General features: G+C 40.3%; 2 protein-coding genes across 2 annotated transcripts in view; one reads left to right on the top strand and one right to left on the bottom strand.

Annotated features, from left to right (window-relative positions):
• Window positions 1-23,435, bottom strand: part of oca2 (OCA2 melanosomal transmembrane protein) — a 279,317-nt gene that overhangs the window by 226,260 nt on the left and 29,622 nt on the right. The window lies entirely within an intron of this gene.
• On the top strand, window positions 11,760-15,539 carry LOC107982636 (zinc finger MYM-type protein 1-like). Its single transcript, XM_016992343.2, has one exon. The coding sequence runs from the start codon at window positions 13,990-13,992 to the stop codon at window positions 14,932-14,934; it is 945 nt and encodes a 314-aa protein (XP_016847832.1). The 5' UTR covers window positions 11,760-13,989; the 3' UTR covers window positions 14,935-15,539.

Raw genomic sequence — 23,435 nt, 5'->3', positions numbered from 1 at the left:
GACAAGACAGGACTTTCTCAATAACAGCATCCCAGTTGTCAAACTCCTTCTTGAGAAAAATCAGACTGACTCCATCCCTTTTGAGCTACTTTTGAGCAAGGCAAACAAAACTGCTTCTAGAATGAATGCAGCTTGATGCCATTTGAACTGAAATGGCTCAATGCTATGGAATCCTGGGATTTTTAGTTCTACAAGGCCTTGAGCCTTCTTTGCTGATGCCTCACCAAACTATAACTTCCATGATTCCATAGCATTGAGTTGTGGCAGTTCAAGTGGTGTCAAGCTATATTCATTCTACAGCGTAGATGCACCTTCAGATTCTAAAATCAAGACTAATTATTGAAGTATTTTAATTGCGTGTTTGACTTTTAGGGCGGTTTAATCGTATGTATCTCTTTAATTCACTAAGGAAGTTACAAACACATAACCTGGAGGACATATTCATGATTCCTATGCATTCAACTACTTTAGGGAATAGATAACAACTGTGAAAGTCCACCAGCCTCCACTTACTAGTCAGCAACCACTGCAAGTGGCAGAGATCTGTTCCGCTGTCATTCCCACCCTGCCCCTTTTCTGTGAGTGGTCTCCAATGTGGGGGGGGGATTGAGATAGGGGCCCTGCTTTTCCCTGTCACAACAGAAATTGGTCACAAGAACAAGTGAGAACATCAGTCAGTTGCTTCCCAATCAAATGGAGATTCCTATTGCTCGCAGTGGCTGAAATCCAGTTAAGTGAGGAGTCAGGCAGGAAACACTACTTAGCTATGTATCTAAGGTTACATGTAACTATGGATCTCATCAGATGGAGGTCCATAAGCCAGAGGACAGCAGGGCAATTCCATGGAGCAGCAGGGGAAACCATAGGCCAGCGTCTTGCATCGCGCCCTTACCATCCCACAGTGTTTCCCATCTGTCCCCAGCTTGGTCTCACACTATCCCCAGCTTAGTCAGAAGTAGCCCCGCCAGAAGTAGCCCTGCATCATGTGAAGGGCTCTGGTAGAATCTGTCCTGGCTGTGTCTGGGCAGCATCCTAGAATGGGGAAAAGGGCCCATCTGCTAAGGTCCTATGTAACAATCTAAATAAATTATTTCTTGAAAAATACCCTAAACTACAAACATTCTCATCAAAATTCTAGTTATCAGGGTTGTTTGACAACCCAAAAAACTGATTTCAGCTCCTTTCCCCCCCTACATTTTTGAAAGGTTATACATATTGACAGATCTTCATTTCTTTAATGGGCAAAAACAATGTAATCACCAGAAGCCCATGGTTCAAATGGTGATGAGTTTTTTTTTCTCATTCTGCATGGTCTGATGTTGTCCCATTTGCCATCCCCCAGTCCCCATTTAGAGCACAGGCCATGCTGAAAACAGTCCACTTTTGTCTCTAACACATCTCTGCTTTTTTCAGTATGAAAATGATTAGACTACAAACGGTTCTGAACCAGTCAAGTTATCTAGATTGCCTCTATATTTATCAACACTGTAGAATTAATGCACTTTGACACCACTTTAACTGTCATACCTCAATGCTATGGAATCCTGGGATTTGTAGTTTGGTGAGGGACCAACCCTCTTGGCAAAAAAGGCTAAAAATCTGTAAAACAAAACCTCCCATTATTTCATAGTATTGAGCCATAGCATTTAAAATGATGACAAACCGTATTAATTCAAACCAACAGACTTTGCAACCTACAGTGATATTTCTTCCACTCTCTCTCCATTTTGTTTGCACATCCATCAGGCTCTTCCTGCTCAATTACAGACAGCGTTATTCCTTCACCAAGAGGCAAATCCCTCTCATTGCTCTTCTGAAATGGTCAACATGCATATGAAACTTATTTAAATAGGTGAAGAAAAATCCTACAGAAGATTCCATGGCAACACATGCTGCGTTCGCCCTGCCTTTGTTTTCTACAAGATAATGGCAAAAGAAACTGTTCCTCCCAATGGAATCTACATATTTATTATTCTGAGCTATTCAAAGTATGCACCCTGCTCTGATTAAGATATTGAAGAAGATTATGGGAGATCAAGATCCTTTTTATCCTGATCCAAATGTATAACCAGATTTTCTTCCTATTTTGAATCCTTGAAAGCATTGTACATTATATAGAAAAAGTAATATCTTATTTTACAGATTCACTTGCAGAATTTATCAGGCCAGTCCATGATTATTTTCTTCTGCCTGGGAAGGAGCAGCCTCAAATGCTGAATAAAATGTCAGATGAAGATGTAAAAGTGACTCATATTTTCCAGGTTGAGCTTAAAAGCAGGTCTTAGACCACTTGGAAATGTTAAAGGTGATGCGAAGACATCGGTGCACGTCCTAGATGTAGAAGAATATTAGCTGTATACATGGTGCATAATCTGCTACAAGCCTTCTTTGAGTTTAGGATAGACCACTGCATCAACTGGGCTAAGTGGCAGTATACATTTTATGTTTATGCAGTCCACAGAGATCCTTGGAGGAAGGACTTGTAAAACCTTTCTTTGGCTTTAGAAAACAGCTGGAAAGATTACCCAAAGTTGGTGGTCTGCATATGTTTTTGTCTTCCATGATCCTCACTAGTAGAAACGTTAGCTGGGGCTGATGGGTGTTGCATTCCAAGACATCTGAAAAACACCAGCATGGACAGAATAGAGAAAAGCAGAAGTTTTCCTTGATTACTGTCTTTTGCTCCCTTTGTATTTTTTAGTTCTGAACCTTCCCTGATGTGTTTCTCCATCACACCCAATAAAAATGTCAAAAAATTCTGCTGTGTTGCCTCTATGCTTGCTTGTCTTACATATGAATATTCAGTACCATGCGAATATTAAGTATGAAATTGAATATTCACAATCCATATCTATCTCAAAAAACTTTTTAAAAGTTGCAAACTCAAAAAGTCTGTAGGAATGTTGAAGATCATCTCTTCGGATCATCAATGTTAATATCTCTCCCCAAAGTCAACTCCATCCCTTTAAATACAGAATATTTGCTATCTTCAATATTTTTCCAAATGTGGGTGCCCTGTCATGTGGTCTTAAGGAACTTCCAAAGATGCCTATAAAATCAAACTGCTATATTAGCTAGGAAAAGTTTAAAATGGTAATAAAACTTCAATCATTGATTCCAAATTACACCTAATAAAAGAAGAGCACACAGCGTATCAGTAGAAGAAATGAGATCAATTGAGGTAATATTGCCTTCGCTTTGTGAAGACCAGCTCAGATACAGTCCATTGAACATGTACGTGTTGCTTCGAAGTTGTAGCTCTGCATCCTAGGAGGAATACTTATTCATAGTACCCATTGTAGTCTAGTGAGCAGACCAGAGAAGAGAATGGCATGTCCCATAGGCCATATGCAAGTACATTTCAGAAACCCACAGAAATAACATCTCTGCAAGAGTCCAGTGGGTACATTTCTTGGCTAAAACAAGAAATGGCCATTATTTCTTTTTCATCTCTTAAAATCAGAAGGGACCCTTAAAAATCAGAAGTACAGCTCACAGTGATTCAGAGTAGGAAATGAGATGAATCTCCCCACATCTGCCATCCTATATTAAAGCAATGGATTTGAAGTGAGAATTATATGGTGCTCTCTCTCTGCCTTATTCTTAGCAGTCAGGGGATCCAGGGGTTCTTTCACATCACATTATTATAATACTACTAGCTATGCCCGGTCACGCATTGCTGTGGAGAAGTCTTGTGGTGTGGAAAATAAAGTAATGAGGAAGTGGTGGTATTTGGTGTGTGTGATATGGTTGTATATATGTACAAAATGAACAAGATTGTGTATGAACTACAACTCACATCATGCCTGGTTAACCCTCAGAAACTCCATCAGTACTTAAAGTCTGAAGAGGTAAGCTTTGATGCTGCAAGGCTATTCAATGGTGTTCAAGGTGGACAACAAAGGTTTGCCTTAGATAGGAAGCAGCAAGGCTTGGAAGCTGCAAGGCTATTTAATTGTATTCAAGCTGGTTAACAAAGGATTTCCCTTGGTAGGAAGCAGTCATATGTTGTACATTGAGCATCCCTTATCCATATACATATGTTTGTATGTGTGTGTGTGTGTGTGCATAGATTATCTCTCTCATATACAAACACAATCCGAAATTGCCTATATATATGCCATGTATGTATGTATCCCACACCTATATATGGTGTATGTTGAGCATCCCTTATCTATATACACCAGTATGTGTATGTATATATATATTAACATGTCCATACAGCCTGGAAAACTCACAGCAACCCATATATATCTATATATACATAGATATATAGATATATAGATATATTCTCTCTTACACACATACACAATCCGAAATTGTCCATATTTATCCCATGTATGTATGTGTGTGTATGTGTGTGTACACATGTGCACACACAAGCACGTACATACATACAGGTATGTATGGATAAGGGATGCTCAATGTACACTATATATATATGTATACACACACACACAAACACACACATATTCTCTCTCACATACACACAGTGTTCAAATGAAGTGTGTGTGGGGGGGGGGGGGAGAGAGACAGAAAGGAATAGTGGGAGTTGACGTCCAAGACACTTGGAGGGCTGAAGTTTGCCCATGCCTGCTCTAATACCTCAGCAAACTGCAAACCTGAAAAAACCACAGGATGCTGTCATGACAGTTAAAGAAGAATCATCATGCTATAATATAATAACCATAATGGCAGCTTCCTATAGTTGCATTTTAGCTAGGACACAGTGGGAAAAAGAAATGCCTGTATGATATTAGAGTGGACCCTTGGTATCCAATGCTGGAGCTTGGTTCCAGGTCTCCCTGTAGACAATAAATTCCACGGATAGTGAAGTCCCAATATACATAGTAGCACAGTAAAATGATGTCTCTTGCATAAAACAGCAAAATCAAGGTTTGCTTTTTGGAATTTTTGAAATATATTTTCCAGCCATAAATGGTGCAATCTGTGGATCTGTGAATCCATGGATTTAGAGGACCGACTGAAACATATCTGTTTGGCTTCAGTCATGAAATCTAGTCCACATAGATCCTTGGAGGAAGAATGCAGTTATAATAGTAACCAAATAAGATCCCTATCTAATGGTTCATCTAATCTACAGATGGTCAGTAGGATACCCAGAAAGGGAACATGAATGCAACAACACATCCATACACACATAATTTCCAGAAATGTATTATACAGGGCACACTGCCTCTGAAGCCAGAAGGAATATGGAATCACCATATCCCACTAGTGACTACTAACAGCTTCAACCAGTGTGAATCTGTGTAAACTACTACTAATAACCATCAAAATAACACAAGGCACTATGGACATCTTCATGTGGGGCATTTTTGCCCCGTTTTGCCACTTTTATGCATCACATGAAACACAGCAGGCCCCATCCACATTCCTCCCAAAGTGGAGAAGCGCCAAAAGGAGTTTTCTCCTCCACTACAGTGAGAAAAGTGTATTTTGGGTAGCTCCGATTGAGCTACCCACACTTTCTTCCCCTTTCTGCCGTGTGATGGCAGAAAGGGCGGCAGGGCAATGCGCATTACTGTGTGTTGTTGCTCTTTCTGTCAGCTGATGGGGGAGGGAAAAGGTGCCAGAGCACCCACTCCTGTCCCCTCCATGTGATGAGGGGAGGAGGGAGGGCACTCGGGGCACTCAGAGCCGCCCCACGCACCTTCCCTTTTGCCAGCACAACAGCACAGCCCACAAGGGCTATATGAAGAAGTCGTACTTCTATGTATTTCTACATACCTCTTATGTTTGGTATTGTTTTTTTTAAAAAAAATCAAATAAAATGACAGACAGGTGAGGGAAAAGATAGAAGACAGGCAAGATTGTAGCAAATGATGACTTTGTTTCTAAGATTAAAGCCATTGCAGTTTTATTAGCTAAAGAGCATAGTCAAAAGCTAGGGATGGTGGGCGTGCAATTCCCAAACCCTGGATCAAGGTGAAAAGGCTTCCAGGCCATAGGTTGTTCTCATTTCCAGGGATTTGGACCCAGCATTTCTTCCCCTGTGCCAGATGTAGGCAAAGTGCAGCCCCCCAGACTTTGCTGGAGTACAACTGCAGAATTCCTCAGCATTGGCTCTATAGGAGGGCTGCACTTTACCCACCACTAGACAATATGTTCTGTAGAAACATAAAACCAGTGCCAACTTCCTTTGCATCCATTTTTGAAGAACGCTTCATGCTTCTAAGAGAACAATACAAAGCAAGCAATGGCTTTCAAACCTGTCTAGGAGCAACCCAGCAGCCTTTCAATCTGAGAACCAAGCTTGCTAAAACACATCTCAGAAAAATGTGTTATTGTACCCAGAATGACATATCTAGATTATTGTTATTCTGCAGTGTCGGTCTTCCTCATGTCTAAGTTGATAAATGGCATGTGTTTCAAGTTTGCAGCTCAGTGGCAGCATACTAATGAATAACAAAAAGCAGCCTTCCTTGGCCTACATTTCCTTCATAGAAAAGATGCTGGCAAGTAACTTCCTCAGTACAAAAGACTCCACCCACAAAATGTATTTGCCATCTTTTTTGGGCCATATGATGGAATCCAGGAAATGGTTACAAAATGCTAGATGGTATGGATAGGGCCGAGGGAGAAACAACTTTGATGGTCCCCCTTCTGTCCTGAGACAAAACATAGTGTGCCAACCTCTGACACCAAAGCCAAGACATGCCATTGGCTCTAGGGCCACTCCAAAGGATTTCTATTCCAGACTAGCCTTGGTTTTATCCCACAGTGAAGACTCACCCTGAGTTTACATGCAATCAACCTTGTTTTCATACTTTCATACATTTTGCCGCTTTTATTTGCAGCAAAGACAGGGTTTGCCATGTGCCATCACATAATGCACAGCAAGCCCCACCCACATTCCTCCCAAAGTGGAGAGAAAGTGCCGAAAGGCGCTTCCTCCACCACTATAGGAAGGAAAATGTGTTTTAGGTAGCTCCGAAAGGGCTACCTGCACTTCCCTCCCCTTTTTATCGTGTGATAGGGAAAGGGTGGCGGGGCAACATGTGCTGTCATGTGTTGCTGCTCTTTCTCCCATCTGACAGGTACAGGGTGCCAGTGCAGCCTGTTCTGTCCCCACCGTATGATGGGAAAGGAGGAAGGGCACACAGGGCACCACAAGCCGCCTCATGAGCTTCCCTTTCACTGGCGAAACGGCACTGCCCAAAAGGGCCATGTGAAGAGTAAGTACAGAACTCCTTTTTGTCTGCTTCTGTTGTCCCACAGATGATAGGGTCGTTCATTTTTGGCTGCTCTTTGGCAAGGTCAGAAAAAAAGTCTTCATGCCTCCTTGACCTTAGCTTTTCCAGACATATTTCCCCTATCTTCTGTTTTTCCCAAGTTCTATTTAGACAAATTCTTTTAGCAACTCCCAATTGCTTCAGAATTATTCAGTCTTTGGGCTGATTTAAAAACACAGGAACAGCCTTACTGTGTCAGACCAAAGGCCTACCTAATCCAAGATTCTGTTCACACAGAAGCAAACAGAAACCCAACTGCAGCTTAGGAGTACCACTTGCAGCCCCTGTCTTGTCTTTCCCAGCAACTGATGCAGAAAGACATAGTTCCTCTGATAGTGGAGATTATATCTAACTAACTACCCTAGTAGCTACTAAGACCCCTGACTATCCTGATTTTATCTGATCCTTTTTTTAAAAAAAGCTGTCCAAGTTGGCAGCCATCACTACATCCTAAAACAACAGAGCTCATGGCATCCTTTTTTATTTGTCCTGAATATCCCACCATTCAGTTTCAGTTGGTCACCTCTGATTCTCAGATTATGGACATGCATAATGGTATACACTCAGCCCCCAGCAAACAGCTTGCTTGCTTATATTTTGGGGCTCCAGAGTGGTTTTGAGGTGCCTTCGCAGCCCAGGTGTGCAATATATAGCATGGTGTCTGTGTGGATATGTTGCTAAGTGAATTCTGGCTAGTTTCTCACATACACATGGGAAGGAAGTTAATATATAACTCTCTAGCAACATTTTCGTCCCTCCTTCCCTTTCTCTCCAAATAAGTGCACTCACTCTGCAGTATGGTGGCTATTTTCCTGCTCAGGGGCTGGTGTGCTTCCTGCCTTTCCAGGTCATGGCCCAGTTTAGAATTTAATTTGAGCTTCCGTCCAGAATATAACCCCAAAGAAATAAACTCAGAGCATGGGACTAATGCATTATAAGTAAGTCAGCTGCTATGAGTCACTTCCTCCTTTTGTAACAATGCATATCTACCTCATAAATGCAATGTAACAAGTGGAAATGATGGCAATTTATTGGTGTAAGGAGAAAGGCTTTCTAATTGCTTTTTAAATGCTACTTTGATGTTTTAAAGGCATCCTTAAAGGCATTTTGATGGGAAGTTTTCCAGTTTTATGTACTTCTGTTATCACCCTAAGGTGTTTTTAAAGCAATGAAAGGGAGGAAAAAAGAAAACAGCAGGTAACATTAAGAAGTACCACAGCAAACTACGCTTTTAAAATTACAACGTGTAACAGTGGATTGCTTTTAAACATTGTAATGGACCAACATTCCAAGAAAACCATATGATAAAGTAGCCTTAGAATCACCATAAGTCAAAAATCAGCTATTGTGTTCTTCCATATTCATAATTTTGCTAATTTGACCATGTTCTGATGTTGCTTGGCAAAACGTTTCCCAGTTTATATTTTTTGAGTGTTGAGGGTACTATGACTTTTGAGACCAGGGTTCAAATCCCTGCTAGTTCAAGCTAACTCATTCGGTTTGATGCTGGAAATTTAGAGTTTTCCTAAGTCTTGTGGATACTGAGGGATGCCTGGCAAGCTTTGCTAACTGTGGATGACATGAATCAGAAACCAAGAATCTCACCAGGTTGATGGCAAGCGGCAGAGACTTTATTCAATTTGCGCAAAAGGGATACTTGTACAGCACAATGCAAGTGTAAAAGCATAATCATAAGCAGACATTTTTATACACAAGAAATTCCATGCATTAACATTGCTATGTTTTGGTGCATCAACGTGTAGATGCATCCAATGTCTTGTGTGTTCTTCAATACCCTTTGTCATTGCTACACTGATGGCAAAAGGTATTGAAGAACACACAAGACACTGGATGAAGCTATACTATAGAATAAATGCAATATGCCATGGCTTAATACTATGAAATCACAGAACTTAGAGTTTCAGTCTTCTCTACCAAAGAGTGCTAGTGTGACACCAAACTATAATTTCCATGATTCCATTACACTGAACCATGGCAAATAAAGTGGCGTCGAAGTGCACCCATTCTATGGTGTACATGCACCCACTGAAGTCATTTGCTTTTGCCTGAGCCTACCAGGAATTGCAAAATGGAACAAGGTAATGTTCAGGCCTGTTAGCAGAGAGCAGTACTTTCAAAATTGAGGATTTAAGGTCCAAATGGTTTAACATGAAATTTTAAAACTGTCCTCTGTCTGTCCCCAGAGGAAACGTGTACTGGTAGTAGGGGACTCCCTCCTGAGAGGAACAAAAGCAGCAATTTGCAAATGTGACAGGATGTCTTGAGAAGTACGTTATTTTCCTGGGGCAAAATCCACCATGTGGCTGACTGGCTGATGACACACATCAATGCATTCCAAACTTTAGGAAAGCTGATTTCAGAAAACTTAGGAAGATACTGAGTGTGTTCCCATGGATAGAAATGCTTAAAGATAAGGGAATTAATGATGGATGAGAGTTTTTAAAAAGTCAGATACTGAAGGCGCAAATTCAAACAGTTCCAACAAAAAGAAAAAATAATAAATGTCTGAAAAAACTAGAATGGATATCTAAAAAACTTTCAACTGAACTAAGATTTAAAAGGGACATGTACAAGAAATGGAAGGAGGGGTGGGATCACCAAGGAGGAATTCAAACGAATAACCAACAAGGGTAGAGAAAAGGTCCAAAAATGAGCTCAAGCCTGCCAGAGAGATTAAAAACAACAAAAAGGGGTTCTTTGGTTATGTCAGTAGAAAAAGGAAGAAAAAGGAAACAGTAGGACCTCTTCATGGAATAGGTGGTGAAATGCTAACAGGGGATAGGGAAAAGGCAGAGCTGCTCAACACCTTTTTTACCTCAGTCTTCTCCCAAAAGAAGATTGATGTTCAACCTGAGCAGTATGGGTTGTATGAGGTAATAGGGGATATGAAACCCAGAGGCGGTCCAACCATAAGGCGAAATAGGCATTTGCCTGTGGCGCCATCGTCCCGGGGGCACCATCGTCCTGGGAGGAGGGCACCACTCTCCACCTCCTTCTCTTTCGGGCCTTCCAGCGGCCGCGCTGGGCCTTCCGGCCAGCGCAGACCCACCTTCGCACCACGCAAGCCCACCTTTGGGGCCTTCAGAGATTGTGAGGTCTGTAGGAACTTGGAAGCTAGGTATGTGGGGTTTATATATCTGTAGAAGGTCCAGGGTGGGAGAAAGAACTTTTCTTTGAAGCAGGTGTGAATGTTGTAATTAATCACCTTGATTAGCATTTAATGGCCCTGTGGCTTCAAGGCCTGGCTTCTTCTTGCCTGGGAGAATCTTTTTTTGGGAGGAGTTAGCTGTCCCTGATTGTTTACTGTCTGGATTTCTTCTGTTTTCAGAGTGTTGTTTTTTATTTATTGTCCTGATTTTAGAGGGTTTTTTTTTAATACTGAGGGCTATCTGGGTTATCTAAGTCCACACTGCCCTATATCCCTGTTCAATGTTTAGTGCTAAATTTGCAAATATAGTAATTCCTACATAACATTACCATGTATTGAACTGCTTTTTCTATTGATTTGTTGTAAAACATGATGTTTTGGTGCTTAATTTTTAAAATCATAATGTAATTTGATGTTTTATAGGCTTTTCCTTTATACTTCCTTATTATCCAACATTTTCGCTTATCCAATGCTTTTATTTTTCAGTGATTGGTTTGGGGGGGCGCCAAAATTCTGTTTGCCTACACTTGAAAAATACCTAGGGCCGGCTCTGTCTACACTGTCATATAATCCAGTTTAAAAATGCGGGTTAATTTCATTGAACTAGATTACTGAGTCTATACTGTCGTATAATCCAGATCAATGCAGTTAATCTACATTCTGAAACTGGATTATGTGGCAGTGTAGATAGGGCTTTAGACAAAAGAGGAGAACACTTAAAGGAATGAGAGAACTGAATATGGGATATACAACAATATCACATTGCTGTGAATAGAATACAGTGTTCCCTCACTTGATTAGCTTTTGATAGCCTGTTGCTGCTTCAAAGCCTGGCTGATTCCTGCCTGGGGAATCCCTTGTTGGGAGGATTCCTCCAGGCAGCTACCAGCCAGGCCTTGAAACTGTTGGCCATAAGCTTATCAAGGTGGCAAACTGCAACATTCACAGTACCTCAAGCAGACAAAGAGTTCTTTCTCCCACCCTGGACATTCAACAGATAAATAAACCTCACTTTCCCCCCATCTACACTGTCATATAATCCAGTTTCAAAATGCAGGCTAACTTCATTGAACTAGATTACTGAGTCTATACTGCCGTATAATCCAGACCAATGCAGTTAATCTACATTCTGAAACTGGATTATGTGGCAGTGTAGATAGGGCTTTAGACAAAAGAGGAGAACACTTAAAGGAATGAGAGAACTGAATATGGGATATACAACAATATCACATTGCTGTGAATAGAATACAGTGTTCCCTCACTTGATTCGCTTTTGATAGCCTGTTGCTACTTCAAAGCCTGACTGATTCCTGCCTTTGTTGGGAGGTGTTAACTGGCCCTGATTGATTCATGACTGGATTTCCCCTGTTTTCAGAGTGCTGTTTTTTATTTACTGGCCTGGTTTTAATAGTATTTTTTTTAAAAAAACAAACCAGATTTTGCTCAGGAAATGTCAAGCAGCAAGAAGCCATCGGGAGCATTTCATCGTAAAAGGAGGTTGCAGCATTGCAAAGAAGATGTGACTCAAGCAAAAGCATTGCAAAGGTTTTTAACGACTTCACCATCACCATCGTGTGAGACAGGAAACCTAGAGACAACTGAATTGACTGAATCCATTCATGACGATGACGGCAAGATACCAATATCTGAGCCTCTACCTGGACCATCAACAAGTCAAGACCCTCTTACAGTGACTTCAGCAGCACCGCTAGCACCTTCAATTATTGGTTGTGACATCACTGAGTCAGACACTGAAGATGTGGATAATGATTTATTAAGACATGCAGTCCTGCCATCTAGTAGTCAGAAAACAATTGAAACTGTAAGTAGATTCAATTTTAACTTATTAGTACATATTTTAGGAAAATATAATTGGCCTAGGCCTGTCCAGTTCGTTTAGCTCTTGTTGAGAAGAAGGAGGAATGAAGGTGGAGGATGAAAAGGGCACTTTTCCAGAAATATTTATTATAAAATATCTCAGAGCTATTTCCAGGTAGATTTTAGTAAAATATTGATTCTGTAAATCTGTTAAGAACTGCAGACATAATTTTATAAAACAATTTGCATTTACCATGGTTTACATTTATAATTAATATGCAAAATCTACCTTTCCGATTGGCCACTGCCAAAAGGTCTGTTTTATTTCCATTTTTTATTAAAAATTTCATAACGAGCTATTATTGGTATTGATCTGGCATTGCATTAAATCTTTGAAAAACTTTAAGAATTTAACATACACCACTTTTTTTTTTCAGGAACAAAGCAGAGACCCATTATTATGGATTTCAAATGATTGTGGAGAGTGGCCACCCAAAATAAATGATAAGGTACGGAAAATACTTGTGGAACGAGGACCTCAGCAAGTCAGAGACAAAGATTTTCCTCAGGATGCTAAGGGTAGGAGATTTACCTCAAGTTATTATACAAAGAAGCTGTGCAACGGAGAGTATATCAACAGGGATTGGCTGCTATATTCTGCATCAAAAAATGCAGTATTTTGTTTTACATGCAAAATTTTTGGAAACTCAAATTCTCTTCTTGCTAGTAGCCAAGGATATTCTGACTGGAAGAACTTGACCAAGACTTTGGACAGTCATGAGAAATCCAAAACTCATCTTGCACACTATGCATCTTGGTATGAACTCTCTCAGTGTTTACATTTAAACAAAACTATTGATGCAGAGCATGAAAGACTTATTCATGCTGAAACTGAACATTGGCAGCAAGTTCTGAAACGCTTGCTATGTGTTGTACAGTTTTTGGGGACTCAAGGATTGGCATTTAGAGGGAAAAAAGATGTTCTATTTGAACGTAATAATGGCAACTTTTTAAAATTGGTAGAACATATAGCAAAGTTTGATGGTTTTATGGCCGAACATATGAGAAGAATCAATTCCAAAGAAACACATGTTCACTATTTGAGCAAAAATGTCCAGAACGAGTTTATTGCTTTCTTGTCAGGCAAGATCCAGAACAATATTTTACAACAACTACACCAGGCAAAATATTATTCTATTATTTTAGACTGTACTCCCGATGTTAGCCACACTGAACAAATGACGTTGGTGGTAAGATTCATTACATTTGAAGCAAATAAAGATGTCTCAATTAAGGAACATTTTTTAGGCTTTGTTCCTGTTATCCATGCTTCAGGTGAAGGTCTCACAGAAATATTACTCAAAGAGTTGGAAGCACGACACATTCCTTTAAAAAGCATGAGAGGCCAGGGCTATGATAATGGTTCTGCAATGAAGGGAAAACATGTTGGAGTCCAGAGGAGGATCCTTGATTTAAATCCTAGAGCCTTTTATGTACCATGTGGAAACCACTCCCTGAACTTGGTCGTAAATGATGCAGCTCTGTCTTGCAGGATTGCAGTACGCTGTTTCAGCACTATACAACAAATCTTTAACCTTTTTTCAGGTTCTACTCTAAGATGGAGTATTTTGTTGAAGTATGTTACAAGTCTCACAGTCAAACCACTCAGCAATACTAGGTGGGAAAGTAGAATTGAGGCACTGTTGCCTTTGAGGTTCCATATTGAAGAAGTATATGATGCCTTAAATGAAGGCTTCTGAAGATGAGAAATTTGATGCATTTTGTAGGGACACTGCTGAAGTACTTCTTAATAGACTGCAAAGCTTCACGTTTCTGTGCTGTGTAGTGACATGGCATGAGATCTTGCATAAGATAAATATGGTTAGTAAACTGTTGCAAAATGTGACAATTGATCTTCAAAGTTCTATGGATCTTATTAAGAGTGTGAAAACATTTCTAGAAAGAATGAGATCTGAAGAAGGTCTAAATAACGTCATTACAGATGCAAAGGAACTTGCAAAAAAAATCGATGCTGCTGCTGACTTTGAAAAAGAACCGCTATCTCGATCAAGAAAAGTAAAAAGACAGTTTTCCTATGAAAGTAAAGATGAAGCTGTACTTTCTGGTAAAGAATCTTTTAAAGTCAACTTCTTTTTTGTTGTGCTTGACACAGCAATATCCTCATTAAAGGAGAGATTTGAGCTAATGGACAACCATAGTGAAAGTTTCAAATTTCTGTATGATATTTCAAGCCTTGGGAAAAGTTTGAAAGAAACAGAATTGAAGATTGCCTGTCAACACCTTCAAACCGTTTTGACGGATGGAGAAGACCACGATGTGAATGGTGATGATCTGTATGATGAGCTACAAATACTTCCAAATATGCTGCCACCTGGAAGTCCTCCAGCTGAAGCCTTGTCTTTCATAACCAAACGTGGTTTTGTGCATGCTTTCCCAAATGTCTATATTGCATTGAGAATTCTGTTAACACTTCCAGTATCCGTGGCCAGCGGTGAAAGGAGTTTTTCAAAATTAAAACTTATAAAAACCTACTTAAGATCTACTGTGAGTCAAGAGCGCTTGAGTGGATTAGCAACCTTGGCCATTGAGAATGACTTGTTGCAAGAAATTGAAACAGATGTGCTCGTATGTGAGTTTTCAAAATTGAAAGCCAGAAAAATCTCTTTTTAATTTTAATAGTGTTCAAGTTTATTTGTGTTAAAGAAAACTGGATGTTAAAATATCCACTCAAGTGAAGGTGCTAGAGGCTGGCTATGTTGCCACACTCATTATAATGGTCCAGGCTGGCCTGGCATTTCTGAAGGACAAGAGTTCACTTCCTGAAAAAGGAAGTGTCTATTCTCCTGGGACTGCGTTCTCCAAAACAAAACTGATTTACAGACTCAAGAAGCATGGGATTGAATTCTCTGATATTAGCAAGTCCGAAGTCTGAAAACTCTTCTGAAGGGACAGCATGACCAGGAAACCTTTGTGTAGTACTTGTAGACTAAAAATAACAACAAAAACTAAGTTTAATAAAATATTTTCATTCTAAAATGCAAGTAGTTTTGTGTTAATTCTATGTAATGTAACTATATGAACATAATGATGTAAATAAACTTCTGATTTGTAAGGTAAACTCTTTTATCCATTCTATTCACCTCTACCTTCTACCTTTTATTTCTCAGTTATTGGTTTGGGGGGGGGGCACCAAAATTCTGTTCGCCTACTCTTGAAAATTACCTTGGACCGGCTCTGATGAAACCCAAATAGGTAAGTAAGTAATTCAGGAATACCTGGCTGCTCTGAATGACTTCAAATCATCAGGGCCAGATGAACTACATCCAAAAGTATTGAAGGAACTAGCAAACGTCATTTCAGAACCACTGGCAATAATCTTTGAGAATTCTTGGGGAACAGGAGAAGTCCCAGCAGACTGGAGGAGGGCAAATGTTGCCCCTATCTTCAAGAAGGAAAAAAAGAGAACCCCAAAAAATACTGTCCAGTCAGCCTGACATCAGTACCAGGATAAACTCTGGAGCAGATCATTTGGGAAGCAGTCTGCAATCACTTAGAAAGGAATGCTGTAATTACTAAGAGTCAACATGGATTTCTCAAAAACAAGTCATGCTATTCTTATCTTTGGTTCTGATAGAGTTACAAACTTGGTAGATGCAGGAAATGCTGTGGATGTAACATATCTTGATTTCAGTAAGGCCTTCAAAAAGGTCCCCCATGACCTCCATTCAAACAAACTAGTCAAATGTGAGCTAGCTAATACTACTGTTGGGTAGATTTGTAATTGTTTAAGTGACCAAACCCAGAGGGTTCCTCTTCATCCTGGAAAAAAGTGATTAGTGGAGCACCGCAGGGTTTGGTCCTGGGCCCAGTACTGTTCAACATCTTTATTAATGACTCAAATGGAAATGTAAAGGGTGTGCTCATAAAATAATAATAATAAGTTTGCAGATGACACTAAATTGAGAGTGATAACTAATACACCAGAGGACAGGATCAGAATTCAAAATGACTTCAAAAATGAGCTGGGCCAAAACTAACAAAATGAATTTCAACAAGGAGAAGTGTAGAATAATTCACTTAGGCAGGAAAAAAAATGAAATTCACAGATACAGGATGGGTAATGCCTGGCTCGACAATAGTACATTTGAAAAAGATCTTGGTGTTTTCGTGGACAACAAGTTGAACATGAGCCAAAGTGTGATGTAGCAGCTAAAAAAGTCAATGGGACTTTGGCTGCATCAAAAGGATTACAGTGTCTAGATCGAGGGAAATCGTGGTGCTTCTCTATTTGGCTTTGGTTAGACCTCACGTGGAATACTGTAGTGTCTAGATCGAGGGAAATCATGTTGCCTCTCTACTCGGCTTTGGTTAGACCTCACCTGGAAAACTGTATCCAACACCACAATTCAAGAGGGAAATTGACTAGCTGGAAGGTGTCCAGAGGAGGACGACTAAAATGTGCAAAGGCCTGAAGACTATTCCCTATGAATAGCGGCTTAAAAAGCTGGGTATGTTTAGCCTGCAGAAGAGAATGTTGAGAGGAGACATGGTTGCCATGATTAAATATGTGAAAGGGTGTCACAAGGAAGAGGGAGCAAGCTTGTTTTCTGCTGCACTGGAGACTAGGACTCAGAGTTCAAATGGGCTCAAATTACAGGAAAGGAGATTCCACCTGAACATTAGGAAAAACTCCCTGACTGTAAGAGCTGTTCAACAGTGGAACTCTCTCCCTTGGAATGTAGTGGAGGCTCCTTTTTTGGAAGCTTTTAAACAGATGTTGGATGGTCATCTGTCAGGTTTGCTTTGTGCTTTTCCTACATGGCAGGGGGTTGGACTAGATGGTCCATGTAGTCTCTTCCAACTCTTATTCTATCATTCTGTGGAGCTATAGCAGCTAAAGTGGCATCAAACTGCTATAACTCTCTAGTGTGGATTATCTTTGTGTTAACTGTAGGAAAGACAGAATAAACATGTAATGCAATCTAATGAGATAAATGATGCCAGTTAGTGGTCTAGTTAACAGTCCCTAATATTCCTCTTTCTTTCATTGTATCCTCCCAGCAGAGCTTTACAAAGCTACCGCAGCTCCCAGTAAATAACTTTTTCCTTCTTCTGATTAGCACAAGCTATTGCACAGACTGTTGTATCACATTTAGATTACCTAAATGAAATATCTGTTAAGGGTCTGGTCTGTAACAGCTGCAATTTCCTGACATTTTGCAACTTGAATGAACATGGAAACCTCTCAACTCAACATATTAAACTGAAAGGTCTTTCATTAATTGAATCACTTTGCTATCAGCGTGTAACAATAAACTTGAAAAGTGCTTAGTGCCAAGTTGCCACCTCAAGCAGAACCACACGGTACATTTGCTCTGCTTCCTTCCTGAACAATAGGGAATATGTGGCAGCAGACAGCAAAATCTTACCAAACTGGGACCAAAGTCAATAGCTAATCACATCAATTTATGATGTTGAGTTACATAAAGGCTCGGCTTTAAAAGAGAATAGAAGGACCCAGCAGGAACAGATATCACATTTTGGTCTGCCTGTATCACTTTCAGCTGACTGACTTGTACACAACTGGAACATAACTATGCCTAGGTTTCTGATTGCATTTCTTCTCAAATCAGACTATCCTTATGTACATTTAAAAAAAAAAGAAAGAAAGAAACCTAGGCATAGTTGTATACAAGTTAGGCAAACATGACCATAAAAAAGGCTTTGCTGAATCACACTAAACAGGGCTGGCCCAAGACATTTAACTTCCTGAAGCAGAATACAAAATGACCCCTCCCTCCCATATGTCAAGATACATAGTCCTCAAGATTTTGTTGTTGTATGCCTTCAAGACATTTCTGATTTAAGATAACCCTTAAGGCAAAACCTAAGGCCAGATCAGGTCTCTGTGCACAGTATAGATTATAAAATCAAGGATGTTATAGCATGGGTTTTCCAGGGCTTTGAGTACGCTACTTGTCCAAGGTCACACAGTAGGTTTTTGTGTCTAAACATGGATTCAAACCTTATTCTTCAGTTTTGTAGTCCAATGCTCAGCCCATTATGCCACACTGACTCCATAGTTATTAAGATCAGATTAGGTTAGGTTAGGTTAGGTTAGGTTAGGTTATTGCAGCCCCTGAGGCAGGAATTTCCTGTAGTCCTTGGCAGAAAAAAATGCAGCACAGGTTCCTGTCTATTGATGATGGCAGTTACTCAACATCAGCTGCCTCTTCTCTTACTCACAAAGTACTTGGAACTGGTGGCCTCTATGAGGGAAAGAGAGTCCAGGTCAAGCCAGACAATCAGCTGGTTAGTAAAAGCAGCACTGATTGGGCCATTTGGTGCTCAGATAAAGATAAAGATGGCAGCCACCTCCACCACCATTCCAAGCAAATAAATACAGATGAACGTGCAATAAAGCATTGTTGCTATAGCATCTGAAGGCAACAGAGCAGCTTAAGGGATGCAGGTCTGCCCTGCATCCCTCTAGCTCTGCCCTTCAGTAGAAGGAATAGCAAGGAGACTCAAAACTTGAGCCATGAGTTCAACATCAGATCTCTGTACATAGTAGAGAATAATAATATAATAGCAAATATATAAATAAAAACTTTATGTATATATTGCTGTATCTCCCCAAAGTGACCCAGGGCGGTTCCAAACATAGGTAAAACATTCAATTACCAGTACAAAACATATAACACAACCATAATAAAACATCAACATAATTACTGTGATGCAACATATTCATACAAAATAAAACCAGTTCAATATTGACCCATTGGGTAAGGTTCACCTACCAATGGACAAGATTCCTGTGGGGGTGAGGGTAGACATTATGAGAGGCTGGACAAGGGCTAGTGCCACGAAGTAACATATACAGTAGAGTCTCACTTATCCAAGCTAAACGGGCCGGCAGAAGCTTGGATAAGCGAATAACTTGGATGATAAGGAGGGATTAAGGAAAAGTCTATTAAACATCAAATTAGGTTATGATTTTACAAATTAAGCACCAAAACATCATGTTATACAACAAATTTGACAGAAAAAGTAGTTCAATATGCAGTAATGTTATGTTGTAATTACTGTATTTACGAATTTAGCACCAAAATATCATGATATATTGAAAACATTTACTACAAAAATGGCTTGGATTATCCAGAGGCTTGGATAAGCGAGGCTTGGATTAGTGAGACTCTACTGTAGTTGGAGGTGGGTAAGGTGCAGCTGGTGAGTAAAGTGCAAACTAGGTTTCTTGATCTCACAGCCTGTTAGGCCGCTATAAGAGGATTGGACAATGTGTGGTAGGTCCAAGGAAGTGGGTAAAGTGCAAGTAGTGTCCTAGCCAGTGGCCAGAACTAATCATTTTCAAAGGCCTGTTGGAACCACCAGGTTTTCAGGTCCCTGCAGAAGGAGGATAGTGACAGGGCTTGCCTTATCTCCTTGGGTAGGGCGTTCCAAAGGCAGGGAGGCACCATCGAGAAAGCCCTCTCCCTCGTCCCCACCAACCACGCTTGAGACGGTGGTGGGAGCGAGAGGAGGGCCTCCCCAGAGGATCTAAGAGTCCGTGCTGGTAAGTAAGGGGAGATGTGATCACAGAGATAGGCAGGGCCTGAACCGTTTAGGACATTATAATGATGCCTGCTCCTGGTCCTGCTCCCCCTCTAGCATTTGCCCATCTAAGGCAATTGCCTTATTTTATCTAATGCTAAAGCCAAGCTTAGAGTAGCAGCTCCTCATTACCCATTGCTTCTCTTCTACCTCTCCCTATTGTTGCATGTAGCACCATGGTTCAGACCCAGAATGTACATTCTATACACCTTTGAGTCTGAAGTGGTGGCAGATTTCCATATCAAAGGACAAAAATGTTTTGCACATACCATGAAGCAACTATAGTGAATCTTAGCTCCGTGCTGTGTATGGACAGATATGACAGTGTGCATCGCTGAATCTAAACTGATGTTAAGCAGTATCTTGGCTTTCCAAACATTACCTTCTCCATCCACTTTGTAGGAGCAAGGTCTTGTTGAATGACTAATGCAGTGGACCCTTGGTATCATCTGGGATTTGGTTCCACAGGTGCTCAAATCCTATAATATACACTGGTGTAGTGAAATTGTGTCCCTTACATAAAAAGGCAAAAAGGTTTGCCTTGTGGTGGACTTTGGGGTGGGGGCATTTTCAAGCTGTGCATCGTTGAATCCCTGGATAAAGAAACTGTGGATACAGATTGCTGAGAATACTGAATAGAAGAGGTTTAATTTTTAAGGAGTAAAAGGTGATGGAATGAATGGTCACGGGGTGAGCAGGGCTTATTTGGAATAAAATCAGACCAGCACTAAAATCAAAGGAAGCTAGAAAAAAAAAGCTTGATCCTGAAAAGATATCAAATGTTTTGGCTGCCAGTGTCTTTCTCAGCTGACTGTCTTGGGGCTTAAATCAGATTGCCAGAGATTTCAGTTAGAATTTCCCAGGCAGACTGCAGAGTGCTCTAAGAAACAGCTGTAGTCTGAAAATATCTTCATGAGAGCAGGTTAACCGGCCTGCCTAACCTTCATTCTCCCCATCTTCAAAATATTCCTTCTAATAGCCTTATGTAATTCTAAAAGACATGAAGACATCACATGAAGACTCATAACCATACAGCCAAGCCTTGTCAACATGAGCTCAGAGAAAGGCAGATTTGTTGGTCTGTATAATCACTTCCACATCTCTCCCAGTCGCCCTGTATTTAAGTTCTTCTTCACTTTAATTTGCCATGGAAAATCGTTTGCTACAGAAAATTGCATTTGCAGTGTTAAACATACATTAGTTAGCAAGCATGACATCGTAGAACAAACTAGCTGGGATAAAACATAATCCATGAGAAAGGGGGTTTAATCATGCTAATGAATTGCTTAAGCTCCTTCAGATTCAAAACCAGCTTTCCACATATCCAATGGAAACACTTAAGGCAAAGTTCTTCCGCATGTTTTGCTCATTCATTGAACTTACATCAGCAAAACTTAGTTACAGATATGGAAATACCAGTTTGGGTGGCAACTACCGGTATGTTATATTATATGAACAAGACATATTGAAGTTAATGCTGAAATGCATCTAGATAAAGAAGTGTATTATAGTAATCCTCCTAAGTATAGTATACCATGCTTTATTTACATCAATGAAATTGTGTTTAAGGGAAAATCGTTGCGGTCCGTGGCGAAGCGGTAGGCGCCCCGGATCCAGCTACATCGCCCTGGAACTTGGCCACAGAATCACTGTGTAAGACTGAGAGATTCCTAGAAAACTGTTCTCTTCAGGAATCTGTTTCCTCTAGCATAACTCTATGGTCACGTTCTAGCAGAAGTCAGCCATAGAGTCAGCCTGAAGGATCTAGAGATTCCTGTAGAGAACCCATTAATCAGATCTGTGAATAATCAAATCCTCAAAGGTGAAACCCACAGAGATGCGGACTAATGTTAAGGACTAATCATGGGGGTGAATTTTGATCCTTATCGCATTTTAAGTACTGGTGATTTTCAAAAGAGGAACAATGCTATCTTCCCAGAGAGTCCCAGGAAGTATGTACTTTCATTCCATCATAATCGTCATCTGTCCTATCACGTGGCAGAAATTCCAAAAAAAGTTTATTCCAACGGGAGATATCAATGAGAGTTTTGTACCTAAGTTAAAAATTAACATATGACCTTCAATGTATGTAGGCCATGCTTTAATCACAAGATTAAATTTCTCTCTGTTAGACCCAGAGATTCTTTGTACATGTTGCTGAAGCCAAAAAGAGCCTGGTCCCAAGAAGAGGAGACATCGTTTTTGAAGATAGGCTTTACACTCAGCACAGAATGGCTGTTGACAATAAAGGATTTCCACGAATTTGATTGCCTTATATACATCCTGATATTCTCGTACATATATGATGTTGCTGGACATTTTAAGAGCTCTTACCTAATCATTTTATTTATAAATACAGCATCCAACAGTCCAGGCTTTTTGATCATTGCACAAGTGAGGAAGTAGCTAAAGCCACAGAGCCTAGCAACTAATAATGAAATGCACCAATTGGCAGAATTACATGCTTTTATGACAACTATATCACTCAGGATCTCTGTGTCCTTTTCTTCACCACCAAACAAAGAGAAGTCCTGGAGACATAGTTTTGGTAAAAGGGAGAATCTCCTCCTCTTTCCCTGTTTTCTCTTTAACAGCCAAGGAAGCTTCCTATGGAAACCAGGGATTTGCAGGTGAAGGAGGAGTATTCTAAACCTATTACAAAAAGGTTGAATTAAGTAATATTGTTGTATGACCTCAAGTCAGTTTTGACTTATGGCAACCGTAAGGTGAACCTATCTTGATGTTTCTTAGCAAGATCCCTTGGAGTGAGTTTGCCTTTGCATTCCTCTGGCATTGTGAGAATATGGCATGCCAAGACTCACTCAATGGGTTCCTATGAATGAATGGGAATTCGAACCCTGGTCTCTAAAGTCATAGTCCTGCCAACATTTTACAAATAGAAAGCCATAAATATACAGCCAAGCAACATCAGAGCCTGGCCAAGAGAGCAAAAGTTATTAATGAGGAAGAACACACTAATAAGGAGAGGCTGTGGTAGTTCACTTTTGACTCATCCTATAGGAAAGGGCAACATTCTAGCACTTTTTCTCCTTGCTGTTGAATTAATTGAGTGAAAAATGCCCATGCATCTTAATTTAGATGCAGCAATTGAAGTAAGCCAGAACAAAGAGGGAAAGTGAGATGGGAAGAAAGAGAATCGGGTCCATTTGAAAAGCAGCTAGGAAAATGGGACACCAGAGGTGTTGGGTAGAAGGTATGATTGTGCAAAGTGCAACAAGTCATCCAACTGATACTCTCCTTGGGACTGTATTTCAGCCAGCTCTCAGGAAGAAGAGGAAAATGTCCATATCATATTAAAATGCCTGTTTGGTACTTCTTCATAAAATCTGGTCCACAAATTTATACGAAGTGTCAAAAATGACTGAGACGCATTGATTCAAGAACAAACAGAAATGCTCAATGGCATTGATCCCCAAACTAAGGCCCACCAATGTCATTTACCTGGTAAGGTAAAGGTAAAGCTTTCCCCTTGACATTAAGTCTAGTTGTGTCCGAATCTGGGGGTTGGTGCTCATCTCCATTTCTAAGCCAAAGAGCTG

The sequence above is a fragment of the Anolis carolinensis genome, chromosome 3, assembly GCF_035594765.1.
Source record: "Anolis carolinensis isolate JA03-04 chromosome 3, rAnoCar3.1.pri, whole genome shotgun sequence".
In the NCBI taxonomy this organism is placed as follows: Eukaryota; Metazoa; Chordata; class Lepidosauria; order Squamata; family Dactyloidae; genus Anolis; species Anolis carolinensis.
Note: the sequence above shows the minus strand (reverse complement) of the source record. Positions and strands in the feature narration are given on the sequence as shown.